At 35.3% G+C, this 23,440-nt stretch overlaps 1 protein-coding gene across 1 annotated transcript; it reads left to right on the forward strand.

The window, feature by feature from the left end:
• Positions 1-16,537, forward strand: SNTG2 (syntrophin gamma 2). The gene is made up of 3 exons (XM_010707897.3): positions 1-122; positions 5,636-5,746; positions 15,468-16,537. Exons 1-3 carry the CDS (start codon positions 42-44, stop codon positions 15,597-15,599), a joined length of 324 nt encoding a protein of 107 aa, XP_010706199.1. The 5' UTR covers positions 1-41; the 3' UTR covers positions 15,600-16,537.
• Positions 16,538-23,440: the final 6,903 nt, after the last annotated feature.

Consider the following 23,440-nt stretch of genomic DNA (forward strand, 5'->3'; position numbering starts at 1 on the left):
CTCTTGAAATTCATGCTTTTTTTTTCCAGTCTAAAACGTATATGTGCAGTTGGCAAGGGGATACTCTGTGTTTCACAATCGACTTTGCTCTGGGATTTACCTGTTTTGACTGTAAAACAAAGGTAAGAAGAAAAAGAAAAGAAAACATAACTCAGCTTTATTTCAGTGTTCTTGAAGTTATCAGTAACCCTATCTTTTATACTGATGTGGAGTATTTCTTCTTCAAACATACTGTACTTTTTGTTTGTATAGCTCCACTGAAGTGCAGTCAGACTGGGAGTTGAAGAGGGTAATCTATTTGTGCCATAGCATGTAAAGTAGATATTGGATAAATATACATAAAAAAGTAATTTCCTTTTCAAGCAATAATAGGAAAAGAAGGTTATGTGTAGCAGAGAACTTGGTTTCTTAGTAACAGAGAAACGTCCAGATTTTGAAAAGATTACCAGTCATGAAAAATATTGAACTTTCACCTATTTGTTCACATTCTATTTGTTTTGAAGCTAAGATATAAAATAGAATGAATTATTCTTCCATCATAAAAAATTTAGGCTATATCAGAACTGAACAGAAAAAGAGCAAATACATTTTAAAGTCAATCTATGTGATTAAATTCACGTTTCTTGCAAAACTGAGTGGCTTTTAAAGGACTATAGGGAATGGTTTATGGCACATGACAACTTCCAAACGATATCTATAATTCTACTATCTTAAATAAAATCTGTCATCATTTTTTGTGAATTTTTAGATTTGTTTCCTGGTGAAAATGAGTTTACATTTAAAGAAGTTTCTACCTTAGTACAGCTGTTTAGTATAAGATCTGTCCTCTAAAATATGCAACTACTAACTGAAATGACTTTACAATATATATTAAAGAAATTCATTTAGTCATTCTGATTTAAAAGAAAATACAATGCATTTTGAAATACCGATGCAGGATCTAGTTTTTATATGTTGGCATTTTTGGTATTTTTGGCTCAATTACACAAATTTATTGAAATTTCAGTGCAGAGAAATTATAACCAGTATAATTGTTATTTAGAAATTTAGACAACTTGCACTGCATGTACCATTCTATAAATAACATGAACATTCAGAAAATGTATTTGCATACTTTTCCATGCCTTTGGTGATACTACATTCTAAAATTGTACTCTGCATAGCACAATTTCCACATAGCCACAAATTAAGTGTAGACGGTAATCATCTAATTAATTTAGACTGTGTAAAATGTTTATTTTAGATCTGAAGATTGATTTAGTGTACTCCTCCTTGAGAACTGTAAACTTCTCTGTTAATATTCATTTTCACAAGACCAGAAAATTATTCATAATTAAAATCTCATAGTATGTAGAAATTCTACTAGTAGAACCAAAGTATTACCTATAGAAAGAGTAGGGCTTTAACCCAGTGTGCCTACCATTATTACAGTTGATGGTGTGGATGCTTCAATCAAATTTTGCTTTTGTAGAATCATAAAATGGCTTGGATCAGAAGGGATCTTAAAGACCGCCTCATTCCAACTCCCTGCTTTGGGCAGGGTTGCCACCCTGGGCTGCTCAGGGCCCCATCCAACATGGCCTTGAACACCTCTGGGGACAGCATCCATAGCTTCTCTGAGCAAACTGTTCCAGTGCTTCACCATCTCCGAGCAAAAAAACGCCTCCTAATTTCTAACTTAAATCTCCCCTCTTTTAATTTAAAGACATTCTCCCTATCCAATCACTGTCAGACCATGTAAAAAGTCAGTCCCCTCCTGCTTGTAAGCTCCCTTCAAGAACTGGAAGGTCTCCCTGGAGCCTTCTCCTCTCCAAACAAAACAAGCCCAGCTCCCTCAATCTTTCACCGGTGCTCCAGCCCTCAGAAATTCTTCATGACCCTCCTCTGGACCCATTATAACTGCTCTGCTTCCTTCTTGTACTGGGGGCCCCAAGCCTGTACACAGTACTCCAGATGGGGCAGAGCAAATGAGGATAATCCTTTTCCTCTCCCTGCTGGCCTCCCCTCTTTTGATGCAGTCCAGGATACTGTTAGCCTTCCAGACTACAAGTGCACACTACTGTCTTATGTTACGCTCTTCATTTACCAGGATCCCCAAGACTTTCCCTGCTGGGATGCTCTCAATGACTTCTTCTCCCAGTCTGTAGACATATCTGAGATTGTCCTGATCCAAGTGCAACACTTAGCCTTGTGGTAACCTTATGTGGTTCAGGTGAGCCTACTTCTCAGGCTTGTCCAGTTCCCTCTGGATGGAACCCTTTCCAGACCAGTCCCTGGGGTCCAGTATCTCTCTGGCAACCCTCTGCCTGCGACCATTCAACCAACTCCTTATGTACTGAATAGTCTACCTTTCAAATTCACTTATCTCCAATTTAGAGATAAGAATGAGATGTGGGACCATATTGAAAGACTTGCAGAAGTCCAGGTAGATAATCTTCTTTTATTTTCTGACGCCATCACTCCATTATAGTAGGCCACTAGGTTTGTCAGGCATGATCTTCCCTTAGTGAAGCAATGCTGGTTGTCACAATCACCTCCTCATCCCTCGTGTGCCTCAACATAGCTTCCAGGAGGATCTTCTTCATGACCTTCCCAGGAACAGACATGAGGCTCCCCAGCCTGTACTTTCCTATATCTTCTTTTCTACTTTTCTTACAAATGGGAGTGATGTTTTTACAGTCACTGGGGACTTCACCTGACAGCTTTTTCAACATGATGGAGAGTGACTTGGTAACTACGTCAGCCATTTCCTTTGGAACCCTTGGATGTGTGTCTTGAGCCCCATAGAGTTGTTGCTTACCTAAGAGAGGAATAAAGAATACTGTTAGACATATTAATTCTATTGTTAAACTGGAAGAATTCTGGAGAGCTCATATGCATTTACTGTTTTTCTCTGTGAGAGGTGAATATGTTCTTCGTGTCTCCAAGCATATGTGAAGCAATAATGAGCAGCTTCTACACTTAATTCTTACTACCCATTAATGTCAGCTGAAGTTGATGGTGTTGCCTCACAATCTTAGGTTTTTTAGAATATTTCTTTCCAACACTGAATAAGTTTGAAGTAACAAAGTAATTAACATTTCATTAGGGACACAGCAATTTTGCTGAAAAAAAAAATGTTTCCTAGACAGTGAATTTCAAATTAAGGTGAACTTTTGATGAAAAAAAAAAAAAAAGACTCTTACAGCACAGCAGGTGCTCATACTGGCTTATTAAAATACAGGGCAGTCTCCTGGTCTGACCTACAACTCTAAGCCTGGATCACACATTTTGGACAATCAACTCACTTACTCATTAAAAATGTTCTTTATTGCAGTTTGTAAAGAGATTGAAAGAGAGTCTTCTGCACTACAAATGACAAAATAAAAAGGGCAAGAACTTTTCCTTAGGAGTTTATGCATCTTTTAGAAAACTCTTCATTAGAACAATTCTGGAGGATTGCCAAACGTATTTGAAATAATTACTTCATTTCATATGTGTTGTGTTCTGAGGCTGTCATGGGACTAACTCATTCAGATTTGGGGTATATCACAGAGACACCCTTGCAGTGCAGCTGCTTTGTATCTGATCATAGAGCTTTTCTCTATCAGTTAGCTTACTTGATGCATCTGCCCTTTCAATGTGCCTGCAGCTGTGCATCCAAGATAAAGAGATCCCAAAGTATACATATTCTTCTGCCTTCCAAACCCATCTCTTTTCCCCTCTATGTCAACTATGGACTTCAGCAATGCCTGTTATTGCTAAATTGTTCTTGTTTTGTCCTCCTCTTAGAAGTTATAGTATATAGTGAGCATTCATCTTTACAATTTAGATATACACCTGTATACCTGATTTGAATATCATTCAGGCAGTCCAATCAAGCCCACTGGATCCAGTTAAAATTTGTAAAGCTTAAACACAGTGCTGTAGTAAGGGGCGGTGACGTTCCTGTTTGCAGGGAACCAGAGGATGAAGTCAGAGATTTCATAAAAATTTCATACCTTGTTTTTTTTGTATAAACAAGTGTACAAGTAATTATTTTGTTTATAGGGCATTCTCTATCAAACTAAGAGTAGGATTCTAGAGATCATGAAAAAAATCATTGGAATCTATGAGGTGGCTGTCATCATTTTAGGTAGTGATTATCACGTTTATGAGTTGTCCTTGATTCAAGGTGCCCATATCCACTACAAAAGCAAAACTGTTGTCTAATGAGACATAAAAAATCTTTATTTTATCTTTCTTATCCTAATCATTTCTCAGTCTGGTATTTCTCATATTCTCCACTGTGGTAGCACCAAGATTAATCACAGTGAGGATATGTCAAGTTAAAAGTAAATTTTTTATTATCACCATTGATATCAAGGTTTCTATTGTAATAATTGGCAACATTGTGAAGAAATAACAAAGTACTAATGAGTAAGGCAACAGTTCCCTTGAATTTACTATGTCGCAGGACTACACTATGTATAGAGTAATTCTAAACTCACCAGAATGTCTCTGCTCTCAGGTAGTAAAAATATCTGTTTAAAGTCATATAGAAAGAAATGATGTTTCTGTAATGACATCTGACTCACAAAGCAGCTAAACTACTCCAAATCCAATGCTACCTAGAGAATATTGGAAAAATTCACAGATAAGAAGTGAGAAAATTGCCAAATGAAGATATCACTGGCCTACATGAAGAAAATATTTTGCAGTAAGATATACTGACAAATGGAACAAAGCCAAGTTTTTCTGACTGTGTGATTTTGAAATGGCCTTCAAAGCATTTAAATCTAAAATTTCATCAGCAGTGTCCAGAGACTGAATCACGTTTTGCCATGTAAATAAAATTTTCACTAACATTGTAGATATTAAGAAAACATGAGCAGAAGATTTGTGTGCAATCTGTTAGCTATTTTTTATAATTATACATTTGTAGGGTATCAATAGAAAGCATTCAAATACAGAAGATGATATTAGTTTCAAAAGCATGGTTTCCTAGCATTTGCTTTTGAAAAATATCCCCGTACCAAATAAAAAATTCCTGTCAATCTGTGATTTGCCAGCAATAGTAAGTGCTGCATAAACTTGCAAGAATTCTAGAGTTCCTGTATATTTTAGAAACAACTGTGTAATTTAGAACATATCTTCTATAATTTGCAAGACCAAGATTTTTTTTATATATATATATAAATATAGCGTATTTAGCGTATTTATTTTTGGATTTCAAACCACCTCAAAAATAATTTTGGACCAAGGTATATTGAGCATCACAATGTCTGTGTAAGACACTTGTCTGCATTGTGCAGATGAGCCAGTTGAAAGATGACAGATCAAGATGTGGTGTGAAATTGTGTTCATAATGAAACTGATACAAATATCCTAACAAATGCTTCTAGAAATAATCTTTTGTCATGGATATTGAAATTATATCACGTAGGCAATGGAATCATTCAAATTTCAGAGAATTTCCATATTTTTTTTAATTAGTGTGTATTAATATCATGCCTTTTACTCTCAGACATGATGCAAAGCTGTTAATTTTATTTGCTCTGCAGCCAGCTTGTGTTTACTGATCCAATGCTTTATTTTAATACATAACCATTAATCATTTATCAGTAGTTTTAGGTAACTTTGTAACAAGTCCTTAATCAAATTTCTTTCTCTTCAGAACGTACTGTGGAGGTTTAAATTCTCTCAGCTGAAAGGCTCTTCAGATGATGGGAAAACAAAAGTAAAGCTGCTTTTTCAGAATCCAGACACCAAACAAATAGAGACAAAGGTAAGTGACATAATCTTTCTCAGCTTAGTGAAAAATGAAATGGAACAATCAGTTCCATTTACTGCTGCACTTGTATTTAGTGAACTGCAAATCATAGTTTATGTATTTTTATCCTGCTCTGTAGAAACTCCACAATGAAAAGAATTGATGTAGCATCTCTAGATTTATTACACTATTTGTATAAATCTGTTCCTGAGTTGTGTTTTGATGGCATAATAATATAATATCTAAAAACTGTTTTTAAAGAGGATGAAGCAAAAAATGTATCTATTTAACTACTAAACACAAATTATAAACTTACAACTTCAAGCAAATACAAGCTTAAGATTTACAGATAAAATAAAATACTGTGTAATACTTATTAGCTTAATAAAAAAGAAATAATCTCATAAGAGGACAAGTAATTCTTGAAACTTACTCTAGTGCATTCAGTACTGTGACTCAAGTGCTTTGCAAAATCTGGCATTAAGCTGCGGCAACATCCATTCACTACTGAGGATGAAATATTGATGTATTTTATCTTTTAGTGATTATGAGATCTGGTTGTGAAACTTAGAATTCAGATTCCCAACTGAAGTTCATCAGTTTCTAATTCAGGATTGCACTTCGAATCGTCATCTGAAGATTCACCTGTATGCCTCAATCTGGCCTCAGATTCTCTCTGTGAACCTGAGCTTCTTACAGTTGTACACATAACCAAAGGGGTAGGATGAAAATTGGAGAAATGAATTACCAAGGCAGTGATCGCTGATGAATCAAGATAGTGGTGAATAATTCAAGGAAACATAAATAAATGAATTGAGAATTATTCAGTCATGCAGTTGTGAAAGGAACGAGGATAATTTTGATGTGATATAACAAAGAGGCTAAGCTAAGAGTGAGTTCAGCTTCCAACTGAGATTTGGTAGACAAAACTCAATGAAAACAAAAAGCACATATAAACGTATTTGAAAATTCTCCTTTTTACCCAGAGTTACACAGGCTAAAGTGACTTATAAAGTGAAAATTTGCTACAGTGACTGTGTTACAAAGGTAGCATAGATAATACCTTTAATTATTCTTTAAAATGTTTAAAAAAAAACGAAAAACTTCCTTGTTCATCATAAAGCAACAACAAATATATCTTTTTTCGTACATCTATATTTATAAATTATTCAGTTTTACACCAGCAAACTTAATCTCAGTTATCTGTTGACACTGCAGTAGCAAATACAGTAATATCATAAAAGATACAACACTATAATAATATGACTATGGTTAGCAGGTCATTTCCACTTCATTTCTGATGGTTCTCCTTGGAGATATAAAGGAAGTGCTATCATCACTATATACGTGATCATCTGTTGGATAGAATTTAAGTAACTTGTTAAGGCCAGACAAAAGAGCCTACTGTTGCCAAAAAATACAATCTCAATTTCTGTGAATCTGTTTATTAACCATAGCTTATCCATGCGTGATTGGCCACGTGTCCTTGTTCCTCTTTCTGTTCTTTATTCTCCTTTATTCTTTACTTTTATGTTTATGCTTTTATTTTCACTTTAATGCTTTTTAATTGAAGAGTTTTATTCTTTAAATAGAAAAAAAATGAATTTATATGAAATTTTCATTAGTTATTCATTTGATAAAAGTGAGTCCTAATGATACATAACTATTATATATGTAGGTTCATACAGAATTATAGATAGCTATGTCCCTAAATGTACATGTGCATTGTAAATATTGGAGGAGCCCAGGGAAAGTACAGTAAAGCCCAGCTAAGCAGCTGAGGATTTATCAGGATTTCAGTGACTCATAGGCCTTTTGTTATGTACCTCTGCCATTAAGATTTCACATTAAATGGAAGTGGGATAGAGCTATGCAGTCTCTCCACTTCAGATACTTGGTTTATACATTCAAGTATATGTCTACCACACTTCTAAATGGTATTATTTCTTAGAATTTGGGATTACAGACTAATCATGAAATAAGTGGTGCTTATACCATACTATAGTACAGTGTCTGCCTCAGCTTAGCATGTTGAAAGAACCAGATGGTGCTGTATAACATGCCGCCAATAATCAGAAACAGAGAGCGTTACCAAATGATAAAGTTTCATTTCCACTACATGTGAAATAAAGCTTGATACAGACATATAGAAACGTTGCTTGTCTCCTATCCTTTCCAACTGTTATGCATGTAACTTAAGAACCATGCATATTTGTCTGACTACATACAGCACTCTTTCTTCACTTACTTTTGCAATTATATACTTCTGCAATTAGACTGCAGTACAGTTTTGCTGCAAATCCTACACTGTTTAAACAGGAGAGTTTCAGGAGAGTGATTGCAGACAGATCAGCAAGTGTGTTTCTTTCTTTAGATTTACTATTTTCACCTGAGAGAAAATTTATTCCATGTTAGTACTGCTGAGAGATAAAGGAAATTAAATAGTGCAAACAAAGCTCTCTATTTACAGCAACATTGATCTCTAACATCAAATAGCCATAATCTAGCACTCACACACTTCTGTATTTTATTAACATGGGTCTTTTGTTGCTGAAATCTGGCAATTTACTACTGAATATCTTGAGCTTGAAAAACATTTGCAAGATGATGATGGATATGAGTTAAGACTTTGACTGTGTGATAGTATTGGGCAGTCTGATTGCTGATGGAATTTAGTTTATATTTGCTGGAAGGGGTGACTTTAGTTGGCTGCATTTAGACAAACATCTCCAGAAAACTTTTCAAAGATGTTCTTTGTCTGCCAGTGGAACATTTGAAAGTGTTCCAGATTTGATAGTAGACAGTGGCATTTGAAATCACTGAAGCTGGCAGTGAAAATCCGTTTGATTCATCCTTATCCCTGTAGGACACTGTTAAAAGACTTAAGGACAATTCATAGAGTTGTAATTCATCTGGATTTCATTCTGGCATAATGGATCTAGCTCTTATATTGGTAAGAGTAATATTTTGTTTGTGCAAATGACATTTGCAAAAACGAGACCAAATAAAAGCCTACAGCTGAACAAGCCTTCACACTCCTTTGTGTTTACCAGGGGAAGGTCATGCTTAACCAGTCTGGTGGTCTTCTATGATGGAGTGACAGCATTGGTGGACAAGGGAAAAGTGACTGATGTCATTTACCTGGACTTGAGCAAGGCCTTTGACATGGTCCCCCACCACATCCTTATTTCCAAATTGGAGGGATGTGGATTTGATGGGTGGACCACTCGATGGATAAGAAACTGGTTGAAGGCCTCAGACAGAGGATGGTCATCAATGGCTCTATGTCCAGGTGGAGGCCGGTAATGAGCGGCATCCCCCAGGTGTCTGTCTTGGGACCAGTGCTCTTTAACATCTTTATCAGTGACATCAGTGATGGAATTGAGTGCACCCTCAGCAAGTTTGCTGATGACACCAAGCTGAGTGGTGCGGTTGACATGGTGGAAGGAAGGGATGCCATTCAGAGGGACCTCAACAGGCTTGAAAGGTGGACCTGGGTGAACCTGATGAGGTTCAACACGGCAAAGTGCAGAATTTTGCACTTGGGACGGAGGAATTCGAGGCATCTCTACAGACTGGAAGGAACAGTCCTTGAGAGTAGCCCTGCAGAGAAGGAGCTGGGGATCCTGATGGATGAAAAGCTTAACATGAGCCAGCAATGTGCTCTTGCAACTCAGAAAGCAAATGGTATCCTGGGCTCCATCAGAAAAGGGGTGGCCAGCAGGGACAGGAAGGTGATTGTCCCCCTCTAATCTGCTCTTGTGAGGCCCCATCTGGAGTACTGTGTCCAGGTCTGGAGCCCCCAGTACGAGAAAAACAGGGAGCTGTTGGAGAGGGTCCAGAGGAGGGCCACAAAAATGATCAGGGGACTGGAGCACCTCTCCTATGAAGATAGGCTGAGGGAGCTGGGCTTGTTCAGCCTGGACTAAAGAGGGCTACGGGGTGACCTCATTGCAGCCTTTCAGTACCTAAAGGGAGTCTACAAACAGAAGGGGAATCAACTCTTTGAAAGGGTTGATAACAGCAGGACAAGGGGAAATTGTTTGAAGTTGAGGGAGGGAAGATTGAGGTTGGATGTGAGGGATAAGTTCTTTACAGAGAGAGTTGTGAGGTGCTGGAATAGGCTGCCCGGAGAGGTTGTGGATGCCCCGCCCTGGAGATGTTCAATGCAAGATTGGATGGGGTCCTGGGCAGCCTGGTCTAGTATTAAATGGGGAGGTTGGTGGCTCTGCATGTGGCAGGGGGGTTGGAGATTCATGATCTGTGAGGTCCCTTCGAACCCTGGCCATTCTGTCTGATTCTGTGTGATTCTGTGTGTTTTTATAGCAGTCTTAACAAGGTGGGATGTATTAATACATTTGTTCTTTTCAACCACGATATGATAGTCGAGCCCTGGTATACTTGCTGAAATTTAGACCTAAAGTTAGAATTTCCTTTTCTGTTTTGACTTCCAAACAGACTAGAGCTAAAACCTAGATACCGTTATCAGTGTTGTTTTGTTGTTTTATTCGTTTTTCCTAAAAAGTATGATTAGCATTTCAGTCAGAAGGAATGAAGTTATATGCTGAAGAATACAGTTGTTTTAAACAATTAATAAACATGGAGACTCACGAATGTCCTTTAAGAAGTCAAGAAATACACAGGGTACAATAACACTGTCAGTACTTACATTATCTGCCTCTTGCGTTATACAGGCTCATGTCTTGCTCAAATAGTGATTCAGTAGCTCTCAGAAATAATCAATAAAATTAAGTGTATGTGTAGTAGCAATGCAACAGCCCTGTTAAGCTCTTTATGATATATAATATATCCAGCTGTTACAGGTGGGTGGGCAAAACAAAACCATACATTTTTCTTACCTGTCTGCGCACATATAGTGATCAAGATCAGTGCACTGTGCACATATTTAATATTCTCAGTATCAGCTTGCAGTTTTGCAGACTTGCCTTCACACAATCTTTCATTTTCTTTCTTGCTGTCCTCCTTTTAGTGTCTTTGTTGTATTTTACTTATTAGGATGCATATAATTAACTGAAATAGTCTTGGTTATTGAAATATTAGATATGTAAAATTTTTTCTAAATACTTAGAAACAGGCAATCTTGATTAAGGTAAGAACAGTAATCACAGAAGAATCAAGCAAGCAGACGAGTAGAGTTAGGTTATCCAGGGCAAATGAAATGTCCAGTTACTTGTCTGCCTGGCTGAGTATGAGGAGAAATATATTATTTTAAAAAATAAAAATAATAAAAAATAATGTATCAATTCATTTATTTGAAAGAATTTTAATTGGTGTTCTTTCATAGAAATAAGTTGGTATTTCCTATTCTAAGTGTTGTCTCCACTCAAAACACAGTTTTGTCAGTAATGCAAATGTCAGATCCATTTTAATTATGTATAAATTATGTAATATAGAAATAAGAGCATATCATTAGTATACAAAAGATGAATCACAGCAGATTAGACATCTCTGAGGTACACAGTAGGGACTGCTCCACATTAGTATGTATTCTAAACATATAGAAACAGTGAGAACTCTGCAGTAGGGGCATTGAAATGGGTGAACTCCTAGTGAGTGATGAGATATCCCTGTATTTGCTCTTTTCTTATCCAAAAACTCTAGCAAAATAGTATTGCTAGAACACCCTGAAGTTCTGCCTACAATATGTGTTAGGTATCTCTGATCACTTATCTTGATGAATATGTGCAGCTTGGAAATGAATATATCTGCAATATGGAAATGAAATGGTTTGTGAACAGCTCTTGTCTCTGAGCACCTTTGGCTGCAGTTGCTCAAAGTGTCAAATGTTAGAATGAGTAGACAGAACCTGAGGTTAAGTTGTTGAATAATTTCATTTCATTTTGAAGCAAATCTAAGATTAAAGTGAGTATTTTCATATTTTATAATTTGTTGCTTTTAAAGATTGTAATTCAGGAGATTTAAACCTCTGTTTAAACCTTTAAAACCTTTGTCTTGTAAATCTTTTTATGACTTGTGTACATTGTTTTAGTTTTATAAACCCTAAACAACGAGAGTTAAATAATAGCACTACTTCTTAATGAAAGTGTTTATATTAATTTTATATTAATTTTACAATAGATATATCTGCTGTCAATAAAGTACTTATTTCCTTATGTTCATATATATCAATCAAAATGGAAAAAAACACTTCTTTACTCCCCCAAAAATCAAAATGAAGATTACACGTGCTTAAGTTCTTCAAAGGATTTTAATGAACATTTACACTTCATTTTTCTTCCACAACAAGATCTAATTTTGAATATGAGGCCCAAATGAATACTTCAGCAACTGAATGCCAATTATTACTGGTTACCTAAATGCCTGGTTTGATATAATTTCTCAAGAGATTTTTCTTCTTTTACGGTAATTATTTCTTAAGCTGTTGACTTGCAAGTACACAAAAGCAGAAGGTTGAAAGTAACATCCCTTAATGCTATTTTTTTTTCCTCCTTATTTAACTAAATATGAATGATGATAAATAGCACATTCTGCCCATCAGTTATATTGGCTCACATATGTTGTGAAGTGCAGCATTTAGAGGAATAGGAGTTTACAAACTTTTTTTGCAGTGACATATATGATGGTTGCAACATCTTTCAGAATACTACATTTTAATAAACTTGTGCTGGTTGTCTAGAGACTGGAAGTAGCATGAAATACTATAGCAGTTTGTATTCCACTTCACATGCATGGAATGACATATTCAGAAAGCTCAGCATTGTAGTAAAAAGTATCAAATTATTTATCAGATGATGAATTACCCAAGACATATTATATGCATATAAATATCTCTGCTTACGTATTCTTTGCAGGACTTAGGGACTGAAAGCATTGTTCTCTTAGGCTTCTGTGTGCACTCTATAATCACTATCAGGAAGACAGCTTGCTGCCAAAGCTTTCTCTGTCTGAAAGTTACAGTGTGTGAGAAGGGTGTTTATAGAGAACAAAGGTACTTGTAAGACTACTTAACATGATAGAAAGAGCATATTCTGGGAGCATGTTGAATATGATCCCATTACACTTTTTGTACGTTAATATTTCTTATTGTCACCTTACGCTGGAGAAAGTAGATGGTAACAGAAGTTAAATTTGTCTGAGAATAAATTTGCTTAGTGGCAAATAAAATACCTGAGACAATAAGCTGTGTATGCCTGAGGTTTTAAAGAAATCGTGCACAAGTGTTGGAAAAAATCCTTGTAGTCTCATCTTCATCACGAACTGGAGCCCTCAATGCATAGACTTTAATATTTATTGCAGAGGGAGGATGTGATTATTTCACTTCTGTGGATCATCACTGGTGACAGGTGACAGGACAAGGGGAAATGGCCTCAAGTTGCACCAGGAGTGGTTTAGGTTGGATATCAGGAAAAACTTATTTACAGAAAGGATTGTTAAGCACTGGAATAGGTTCCTCAGGAAGGTGGTTGAGTCACCATCTCTGGATGTGTTTAAAAACCGTTCGGATGTGGTGCTCAGGGACATGATTTAGCAGAAGGTTGTTAGGTTAGAATGGTTAGGTCATGGTTGGACTTGATGATCTTTAAGGTCTCTTCCAACCTGAGCAATTCTGTGATTCTATTATTCTCAAACACTGGAAGTCTGATACCACCTTCTTCTTCTGCCTTTTTATTTTCCACATCTTCAATCATAATCCCACTAGAATCCCTAACTATTTCCAGAATGAAGCAGTGGAAAACCAAATATTGACTTTGTTTTATTCTGCAGTATGTAAGGTAGAATAAGTATGTAAAATTTGCATCCCCCTATTTGCAGCCTCATCAATATAGAAAAATCAACAATGAACCTCTGGGTTTGATCATTTTAATCAAATATATATGTATTAAAATAATTCAAAATCTCCACTGAGTTCATTTCATTCCGACTCTTGGCGAAATATTTATACTGTGAAAATTCTTGTGAGAATTTGTTTCAGAGGGAAATTGTATGGAAATAGTGTGACCTGTATCTCACCTATTAGTTGTCTCTACTTAACAAATCCATATTGATTTTATTTCTACTGAGTCAGATACAACTTTTTTTCAAAACAAGGCATTGCATTCACCCTGAGGAACATACCAAGCAGAAGCAAAGCAAAGAAATATGGCTGAACTAATTCACAGATTTTCCCTGAACATTGATATGGCTCATGAATCTCACCTAATGCTTACAGGTTGCTTTCCAGTAATGAAATCACATTATTACTTATTGTGTATCAGCACCTAGGTTAGTCATTATGTGCCTGAGATGTATGCAGTGACCTCTCATTCTGGTAATACTTTAATGCCACAGAAAACAGTATGGTTACTATCACATAGCAGAGAGATGTAAAATATTTATTAAATGTAATACAAATATCTGTCACTGTAACTGTTACTTACTGCACAGTGTGTTCATATACCAAGCTGTTTGCAAGGATACCTGTCTTGTTATCTTCAGCTTCTGAAGGAATCAACCTATCTCAAACTAAAAAGCCAGTAAAATAAAGCTGTTGAAAAGGAAAATAAAATAACAACAACAACAATTACAAAACCCACAAAAGTATGTATTAAAGGTACATATATCTGGAAGGAGCTTAATCATAAGAGAATTGGAAGTAGGATAATAAGAGATATTGGAAAAATAAAATCTGTGATGGAAAAATAAATCTCTAACGCCAAAAATCTTTCAGTGAACGCTATACATCTGGATAAAATGGAAAATAGAGTTTGTGATTACAATTAAGCATTCATTAGGAGTAATTCCATTCCTACCTAGTAAATATACTGACTTCAACAGAAAAGTGATGTGAAAGTTAGCTTTTCCTGAACAGGAATAAATTCCAAATATTCTGTTTGAGGCAATTTTTGTTTAGAAAATACCATAAAGTACTGCAATATAAAAAGCAGAAGTGCTTAAATTTTCGTTTTAAAATAAACAGGACATTTCCTGATATGCTGTTGTAGTATAACCAATACTTTAAATAAATCTCCTGTTGAAACCTTCTCCCCAAACCAAAAACCATATAAAATGTCCAGTTGCAGAGTCTGTAAATTTTACAATTGTGTAAACTGAATATGCTTTTTATTCTGTGTTTTTTGTCATTGCGTCAAAATATCACTTCATTTCTCTCTGGGAAGACTGGGAAACAGAAATGTTATTTATGCACAGAGGATGAAATATTTAATAATATAGTCAAAGGAATTTGAGAACCAATTAGGAGTAACTCTGCCTTTCTTGCTGAATTAGGGCACGTGCATTTCAAACACCCATATTTATATGTGCAAACTGTGGTGTGACTTTACCTTTGCTTCCATTTGCCTCTGGCCTCACAACTTGCTTCTTTGACTGTCCTTGGAGGCTGCAAACTCTGTGTTCTCCTCACCCTCCTCTGAATGGGACCTGAAACCGCATCTTTAAATTCAAATATTTTAAAACATGGTGATGTCTGAACATTCTTGCAAGTTGAATGTTTTGATTGTCTAAACTGAAGGAATTGTAAACAGTAAAACAACAAAGGATGAAAACTAAATTGACGTACAGCAGTGCTGCAGAATGAGCTATGGATAGACATCTTTTATTCTTAGCACATTTAAATTTACAGTTCCTTATAAATATTCAAATTTTCTATTTAAGTTCATTGTTGTTGATTAATGAGTCATTTCTGTATTTATGTCAAATGTTTATTAACCTCAATTTGAATTTCTTCTTTTTTTTTTTCTCTTGCTTTCTCTTTCAGGAACTTGAATTTCAGGATCTGACAGCAGTTTTACACTGTATTCACTCCTTTATAGCTGCGAAAGTGGCATCTGTGGATCCAGTATTCATAGACAGCCAGAGTATTGCAAGAAAATATATGTACAGTAACTGATATAAATGTTGTGACTATGGAAAATAAATTATTTTCTTAAAGAAATTAGTTATTTCATGCACAATATTGCAACTTTGTGATTTTCTAAGTCTGTGGTTGTGTTATCTGTAATGCTAACAGTTTTCACACTTTGTTTAACATTTTGAATCTATGAGTTAACAAATATTAAATCAAACTGAATCAGTTTGTTGTCTTCAGCACTAATCTAATATTCTGAGCAGATATTCATTCAGTAACATCTGTGGTGTCATTTTGACTTCTGTTCTCATGGTCATGCATATCTACCCATATATTAGATAAAAACACAAAGTAACATTTGAAAATGTATGTCCAAAAATTAGGATTTTTAAGTGTATTTTGAAAATTGCTGGGCACAATTTCTTCAGTCCTCGCTGAAAAGAACTGATTATTGTAGAAAACTACAATAGGAATTGGACTTTCATCTTGTTTTGATGTGTTTGAAAATTTATAGTTCCTTGGTCCAGTATTTTTGAAGCCAGAGAGTTAGATCTGGCATAACACAAAGTAATTTGTCTCAGACTGAGGAAAAGATTGAAGCCCATGCTTGATTCTGGCCTTATTATGTAGCCTGAGTGTATGCAGAAGGTAATGCTACATATGTATTTAAATACCTTGCCAGATCAGCTGAAGAGCTTTGTTCTAAGCTAAGGAGCCTAACTATAGCATTGAGCTGTAGAAAACTTGCCGTAGGATTTTCTTATCTGTTAATAAAGCTTCCATGAATCATTCATACACATCACTCATAGATTCCCTGAACAGTAGCCTCCAATGTGATGCTCTGTAACTTCTTTTTTTTTGACAGAGGATGCTCTCAGTGGGGTGAACATAAAGAATTTTCTGGCCCATCCACCTTCTTTTTTTTCCCCACACCTCTAGCCCTTTCTTACATATGTGTTTAAACATAAATGAAAAGAGGATATGGGTCTATTTTTTGACTTGTTCTTTAAATTTCTTCTGAAATAACTTTCTTATTTGCACAGATTATGCTTCCTGTTACTAAAAAACTATTGAAGGATGACATTTTAATCTTAGGGGTAAGTAATAACAAGTATTCCAGGCTTCTGTGATAAAAATCTCAGTTGCTTTCAACTGTAGTTTTGAGGCAACATTGTGCAATATTATGATTTTTTGAGAAATGTAAGCAAAAAAAAAAATTAAAAGTCAGGCAGTGTACACAGTGCATATGGATCAATGTAATCAAACGTTTTTCTAAATTATAGTTGTCTAAAAAGTGTCCTGCTAGAATAAAAGCCTAAAATCACTGTATGCTAAGGAAAGTAGATAGGTGCCTTTAAGAGCTCTGAAGTGAGGAGTCTTTTTACCTAACTTCAGTGTTTGAATTTAATTAGAAAGGTTCTACCTCTGTCTTAAGGCAGGTAACTGTCTTGAAAGACAGCAGTGGAGGCTTGGGCACTTATTTTAAAGGAATGCTTATCTGCCTACCTAACACATAGGCACAATTAAAGTGCGTATAGTTGGTGATTTGATCCTACCATAAAGATTGCCTACTGCAAAGTGGTATCTTAAGAGAAATTAATTTAAATGTAAGGGATGCTGTTTGCAATTCCACTGTTGTTTACAGATCTAGTGTTTGCAAGGAGGGGTAGTAGGACAGCCAACTCCCTTTAAAACATTTTTTTAGAAAAGCTGAGCAATATTTTATTAATTGTAAATAAGTTTTTATAACCATTACAGTATTTTTAACAAATAGCATCTCAATTTTATGTCTAAAAAAAATCAAAAATTGTCACTCTCAAACATTATATTCAAAAATTTTAATTTAATTTTCAGTTTTGCTTTTAAATTTCAGCTTTTTATGTTTACTGAGATTTTAACATTCACAAGTGGTAGCATTAAAAACTGAAAGGCTTTCTTATAGTCAATTCTCAATTATTAGCGTGAAAAATTATTGATTACAAGGTGACTATAGATCGAAGCATGATGGAAATCTTCCTCTGTTTTGCTTTTATTCTCTTATGTACAAAGTTCAGCACTAGCACGGCACTAGTGTAACTTGAGTGGAAAAATGTACTACTTACCACTGGATTAAGACTATGATCAGGCATCTAGACAATGTTATAAGTATGTTTTAAGTGCAATGAAAAGCACAGCTTATCTTTCCAAATATTTTTCCACTTGCAGATATGATATTGATTGAATGTCTAGTGCCATGAATTTAAATCAGAGAGAGGTATATCACTGCCATATGAACTAACAATCACTACAGCATAGACTAGGGCACTGGACTTGAACAATGCTATTGATTTATTAATCCAGTTCCTGGCATTCTTTGGTCAAAGTTAATTAAAATCTGCAGAAAAATTCCTGTGCACAATTATGAGCTGAGTGAGCTCAGGTCTGTTCCCAGTGAGTAGTTTTGTTGTGCTACCCGGTTTAAAACATCAGAGAGTTTAGTAGATATGATATGTGTAGACCATGCCAGATGGCCTTGGGGGTAGAAAATGAGCCCTGACAATTTTAGTTTTAAATTTAGATGCTGCTATAATTAAAGCATAGAATTACAATATAGTAGCTGTGCTGAACCAGCCATTGCTCAAATTCTAGAAATCCAACTTAATTATTTTTTCTCTAAGATCTTAAGAAATAGTAAGTGTTTCAGAGTGATAGCCACTCTCATGCCAGTAGTCCTGAAACTTATTACAATTATTATATTATTATCTGTGGGGGATAGTGAGAGGATAAACTCTAGCAGACATTGCAATCCTAAATCTACAACCTAAATCTGTTTTCTATCTGAACTACATTAATTCTTATGTAACTTCTAAAAAGGAATGCCTTTTCAGGAAAATGTGTAGGCCAATCTTTGTTGCATAAGTACTATTTATGAATGGCTGAATTTCTTTCTAAGGAGATTACCATAAATGCTTCCATTGTCCATATTTTGTAGCACCTCCCCGCTTCTCTGAATATCATAGTGAAGGGAGTGTAGTTGCAATATATTTTTTCTGCTTTTTTTGAACAAGATCTAAGGCAGTGAAGTTTGCACACCAGTTAAAGCTTCTCAGCACATAATGTTGCAGTGCTGAGGAGTTGGCATCTGTTTCCTTGAAAGAGTACAGAAATGCTCCTGCATGCAGAGCTCTGCCTTGGAAGCCTCCACCAGCAGAAGAGCCATTTCCACCTTACCATGGAAGGAGACTGAGTGCGAGCTCTTGAGCTGCCTCCACATGCTGCCTGTGCCTGTGGCAACAGAAAAGAATGTATTTTCTCTGCTAGGTCAACTCGATCTACTATAGTTGAGTTTTGGTTCAGTGTAGAGTGTCCAGGTCCTCCAGGAAGCTTCTGAGGACGGTCATTAGGAAGGAAGTACTCTCTTTCTTCCACACATTTTTGAGAGATGAAGAGATGTCTGTGGTGATTTCTGTCCATCTTTCCAGTGCATGGGAAGTGGATCAGAGCACTGCAAAACTTGAGGCAGAGCAAGGATAAACAGATGGACTGACTGTGCAATCTTAAAAGTCTTTTTACTCAAGCATGCAAGCTGAAAGTAACTATCCCTCTGCATTTCATAGAGAAATTCTTCTTTCAGTGTACTCCTGTTTTACAATGATAATCATTGAGATATGGTTGCCGAATAGGGAATTTTAAAAGTCAATAATGTTAAATGTATCGTTTCTTTATGAACTCATGTATCTAACTTCTTAAGGTGTGCTTCAAAAACATTTAGGTACTTCTGTGTTGAAGCATGTTGAGAAGGGATTATCTCACGTGAAGTAAAGACTTTGTAGTAAATTTGTTAGAAAGCACAAAAAGGACTTGTGCAGCATGCAAGATGTAATTGAAGATCTATTTTAGTCTGGTTCAATCAGAAGAAATCCACAAGTAAAATCTTTTCATTAAATTTAGATTTATTAAAAACTGTGGACTCAAGCCAAAATCCACTCCTATTTGGGAACAGACTCCCAGTGACTTAAACAGGATTTAAACTGAAAAATCAGAAAAAGATATACTATTTTAAATGATCCAGACAGAGAGCAAAGCTTTCTAATATTGCCTTGATCCGCAGCTGCCTGCATTGTCAATAAAAGGGTTTAATTCTGCAGAAAAGATGCTGACTTTGAATGAAAAATCAAATTCCACTTATTGGACTGGAAGTTATAACCTTTCAGTTGGAAAGGCTTGCATGGTGCCTTGTAGGAATTGCAGTTATGCAGTTATTGATACCTGCAGTCCTCCAGTCCAGGTGTATAATATGCTCTTTTTTTTTTAATTTTTTTCTTTTTTTTTTTAGGGAAGAAACATGATATATTGTATAAGTCTCGTTACACTGGGAATTGAGAGTGGCAGAGCTGCGTAGGAGACTGAGTTGCACAAGAGCCTTCTGCTCTTGTAAACACTGCAGTGGTAATATGTAGGGAAAGCATTACAAGCCAAAAGGTTTTAATTTCTAGAGAGTGTGAGGAACAGGAAGGAAATTCTGTTAGTGAAGGGTTGGAGATTTTTATTGGTGGTGCTTGTTGGTTGTTTTTTAATGCAGAAATTCATTTTTTACTAGAAATCGGATTTACAAGAATTGGAAGAACATAACAGAACAATTGAATGGAAAGATACATCATGTTCATATGTCTAATTTCTTACTGCTGTTAGAGCTGTGAGAGTGCTTCATTCTTTCTTTATTTAATGCTTAGCTGATTGTGACTGTCATAGATCTGTAGGATTTCCAGAATACCAAACAGGGAAAGGAAGTTAAAAGTAAAAACGATTTTATTTTTCTTTCTCAGTTACAAACTGTTCTTGGAATATTATTTGTCATATTTATAGCGTAGGAAGCCTCCAGATTCTTACGTTCTTCAAATATGGTAGAAACATCACACTCAATGTTTATTCATCCATTTGTGTAGAAATTAGTTATCTAATCTCTATTGATCAGCTGGTCTCAACTCTGTAATCATTGGAGAGAAACTGGAAGTGGTGAGGAGTGCTTTCCTCCCACTTGCTCAGAAGGCCTAAAACCAGTGGATCGAATCATGTTCTGAAAAGGTATTCATCTTTCTCCATCAACCAGCCCAGGAGGCAGGGAGCAGTGGGGAGGGAAGAGATAAAAAAAAAACAGAGCCTGTTTTTCCAACCAACACTTACTACCTAGTGCTTAGCATAAAATATTTCTAAAATGAGGCAGTAAAAATTGTGTTAATTTGTAGACTGGTTCTATATCCCATGGGATATGTTGGTTCTTGTAACATCAATCTACTCATAAAATATATATATATATATTTACTGTGTATTTAAGCACTTTGTTCAATTAGCAGTCAGAACTGAGCTAAATTACTGCCTTTTAGTGTATCCTAAATTATCCATAAGCAGATTACTTTATCAGCTCATTGTTTTCTTATTGCAGAGAAGCTGGACAAAAATTCCCCAGCAGATTTAATGTGAATATTTAATTGGCTTTAGGGATAAAACTTTCCCTGTTTTAAAGTAGAAATCCTTTACTGAACCAATATGTTTAGGCAGATTATTTTGTTGTTGGATAAAACAGGAAAAAAAAAAAACATTCCTTAAACTTTTCACATCAAGACTTTGGGAAGTGCAGTGGTTTGCATTTGACTTGTGCTCTAGCTTTAGCCAGTAGTGCAAAGAAGAGATTTTGGACTAAAGGTAGTGTTCTTCCTCAATTGTCTATTACTAAAACCACGGTGACTACTACAAAAGCCCCAGCGCCTAGTAGCACACTTTGCATCTTGGTATTCTGTATATACTTGACCTTTCTTAGTCCTCAAATGAAAAATGAATGCACTTAGGGAGAAATAGGAAATGTAGTAACTTTAAAACATCTGCAGGTTTGAATGTCAAAACCACTTCTGGGCTTTAGTTCTTCATGGCAGCAAATTATGTTTTTATCATCATTTTTACCATTATTACAGATTTATTTCTCCCCATCACTAAAATATTCATAGCAAGGTGAAAGGAAGCAGAATTGGATGAAAAAATGTTTCATACTTCATTTGCCCTTCACCTTTCTTTGGATCAAGGCACTGAGGGGTTCAAAATATTTACTGTATACTACTCTAAACTGTAGGAGAGAATACTGTCTTATGGCAGCCCCAAATTCTGAATTTGCGGTCATTATAACTTATACAGAATTACCTTACCCTGCCATTTAACTCCCTGAATTTGTTTTAGATCTTTAGTTTTAAAAAGACCTCAAAACATTCTTAAATGTTTTTTTTTTATCAGAATCTTTTTCATCCAAAAGAAGTAATTTTCTATAAAGTCAAATACTGCTAATGTCTTCTCTTGCCACATAAACTATTTCTATTCATTTAAGATTTTTTTGCATTTCATTTTAATATATTTCTCTTAACACAATTCTTGAACACTGTTTTATATCATGGAGAGGAAAATTTGCAATTGCAATCATAAAACAACCACATAACTCATAGCTTGTGAGAGCTCATATGAAAAGGATGTAAATGGGAATTCTCGTTTCCTTTTATGAGTAATTTCCTTTATGAATCTTTTTTAAAAGACTTATTTGTAGAATTTTTATGGGTTTTTCTCTTGGAAAATCTTGCACCATACTTCTTTCTTGTCTGGTATATTCTAGGATGAGTAGTACTTTTTCCTTTATAATACTGCGCTCAACAGTAGCCACCTTTTCATCAGCAGTAAATCCATTTCCATGGTATGCCCTCTTATGATTGTCCTTAATCTTGCTAAGAGGCATGTAGTTTTCCTGGATTTTTGCTTTCCCTATCTAAATAGCTTTACCAGCTATCATCATGTGATTTCTTGTGCTCAGAATTGCTTATCTCATTTGCCTTCAGAGGAACTGTTCTCTTCGTCTGACACAACTGATATTTATTTCCTAGCAAAATGAGCAAATAGATGAGGTTCAGATGTTTTTTATTATTATTTTCAGTATTCTTTTATAATAAGCACAATATTTTTTCTACCATTCACAGCTGTTTGCAAAAGTATTTAGCTGAAAACACATGTATGTAAAACTGAATAATAATGGATCCCAGTTTTCCTTATTGCTTACTAACAAATTGCTCTTTTTTTTTTTCTTTGCATATTTATCTGCGTTACACATTTCTCTTTAATTTATCACACCATTTCACTATTTTTTTTCAGGTCTCTTTTCTGAAAGATTGAATGTTGTGTTCTTTTGTTATACTTCTTTCCAAAGAAATCAATCAACCTTTATTCTTTTCTATTTAGATTCCCATGTCTTGATATGAAAAAAAAACAAAAAACTTCAGCAGGTTGGAGAAACTCTCTGGAGTTGTTCTAAAACAATTTGCTTCATTGATTTTTTTATTTGTTTGTTCGTTTCACTACATTTTTTAATTTTTGTTTACAGAAATAAAAGTCAGATTTTGATTTTTTTTAATGGTATGCTGAATCCTGCTCTTCGTATTCCTACCTTCTTTCTTTTAACTTGATTTTCAAAGCAAAAGCGGCTTTTTCTAGAAGATAAATTGAACTGGCTATGTCTCTGGCATGAAAACATCTGCTCCAAATTCAGACGCTTGGAGTTCAAACTGTATGAAAAAAGAGCCACAAGTGTTTATGTAGGGCAGCTCAGTATTCACTATTCTTTGACATCTCAGACCTTGAAAATTGCCAAGAGTGCATGCAGACGTAGTTTAGTTTGTTTGAACCCAATGTAAAATTGAAACTGAGGGAATTGATGTTTCATCAAACATTGCAAATACAAGGAATACTTTTCTTACACAGAAGACAGAATATCCCAGTACTGAAAATATAATGACTTCATCGTATTAAAAATTTAACCAAACCATATAAGAACTACAATTTTGTGTCCAATTAAGATTTTCATAACCTAGAAACGC

The sequence above is a fragment of the Meleagris gallopavo genome, chromosome 2 (genome assembly GCF_000146605.3).
Source record: "Meleagris gallopavo isolate NT-WF06-2002-E0010 breed Aviagen turkey brand Nicholas breeding stock chromosome 2, Turkey_5.1, whole genome shotgun sequence".
Lineage (NCBI taxonomy): Eukaryota > Metazoa > Chordata > Aves > Galliformes > Phasianidae > Meleagris > Meleagris gallopavo.

Coding starts and splice junctions, on each gene's coding strand:
- SNTG2 (XM_010707897.3), top strand. CDS start 42: ATGTGCAGTTGGCAAGGGGATACTCTGTGTTTCACAATCGACTTTGCT. Junction 123..5,635: donor GTTTTGACTGTAAAACAAAG/GTAAGAAGAAAA, acceptor CTTTCTCTTCAG/AACGTACTGTGGAGGTTTAA. Junction 5,747..15,467: donor CCAAACAAATAGAGACAAAG/GTAAGTGACATA, acceptor TTTCTCTTTCAG/GAACTTGAATTTCAGGATCT.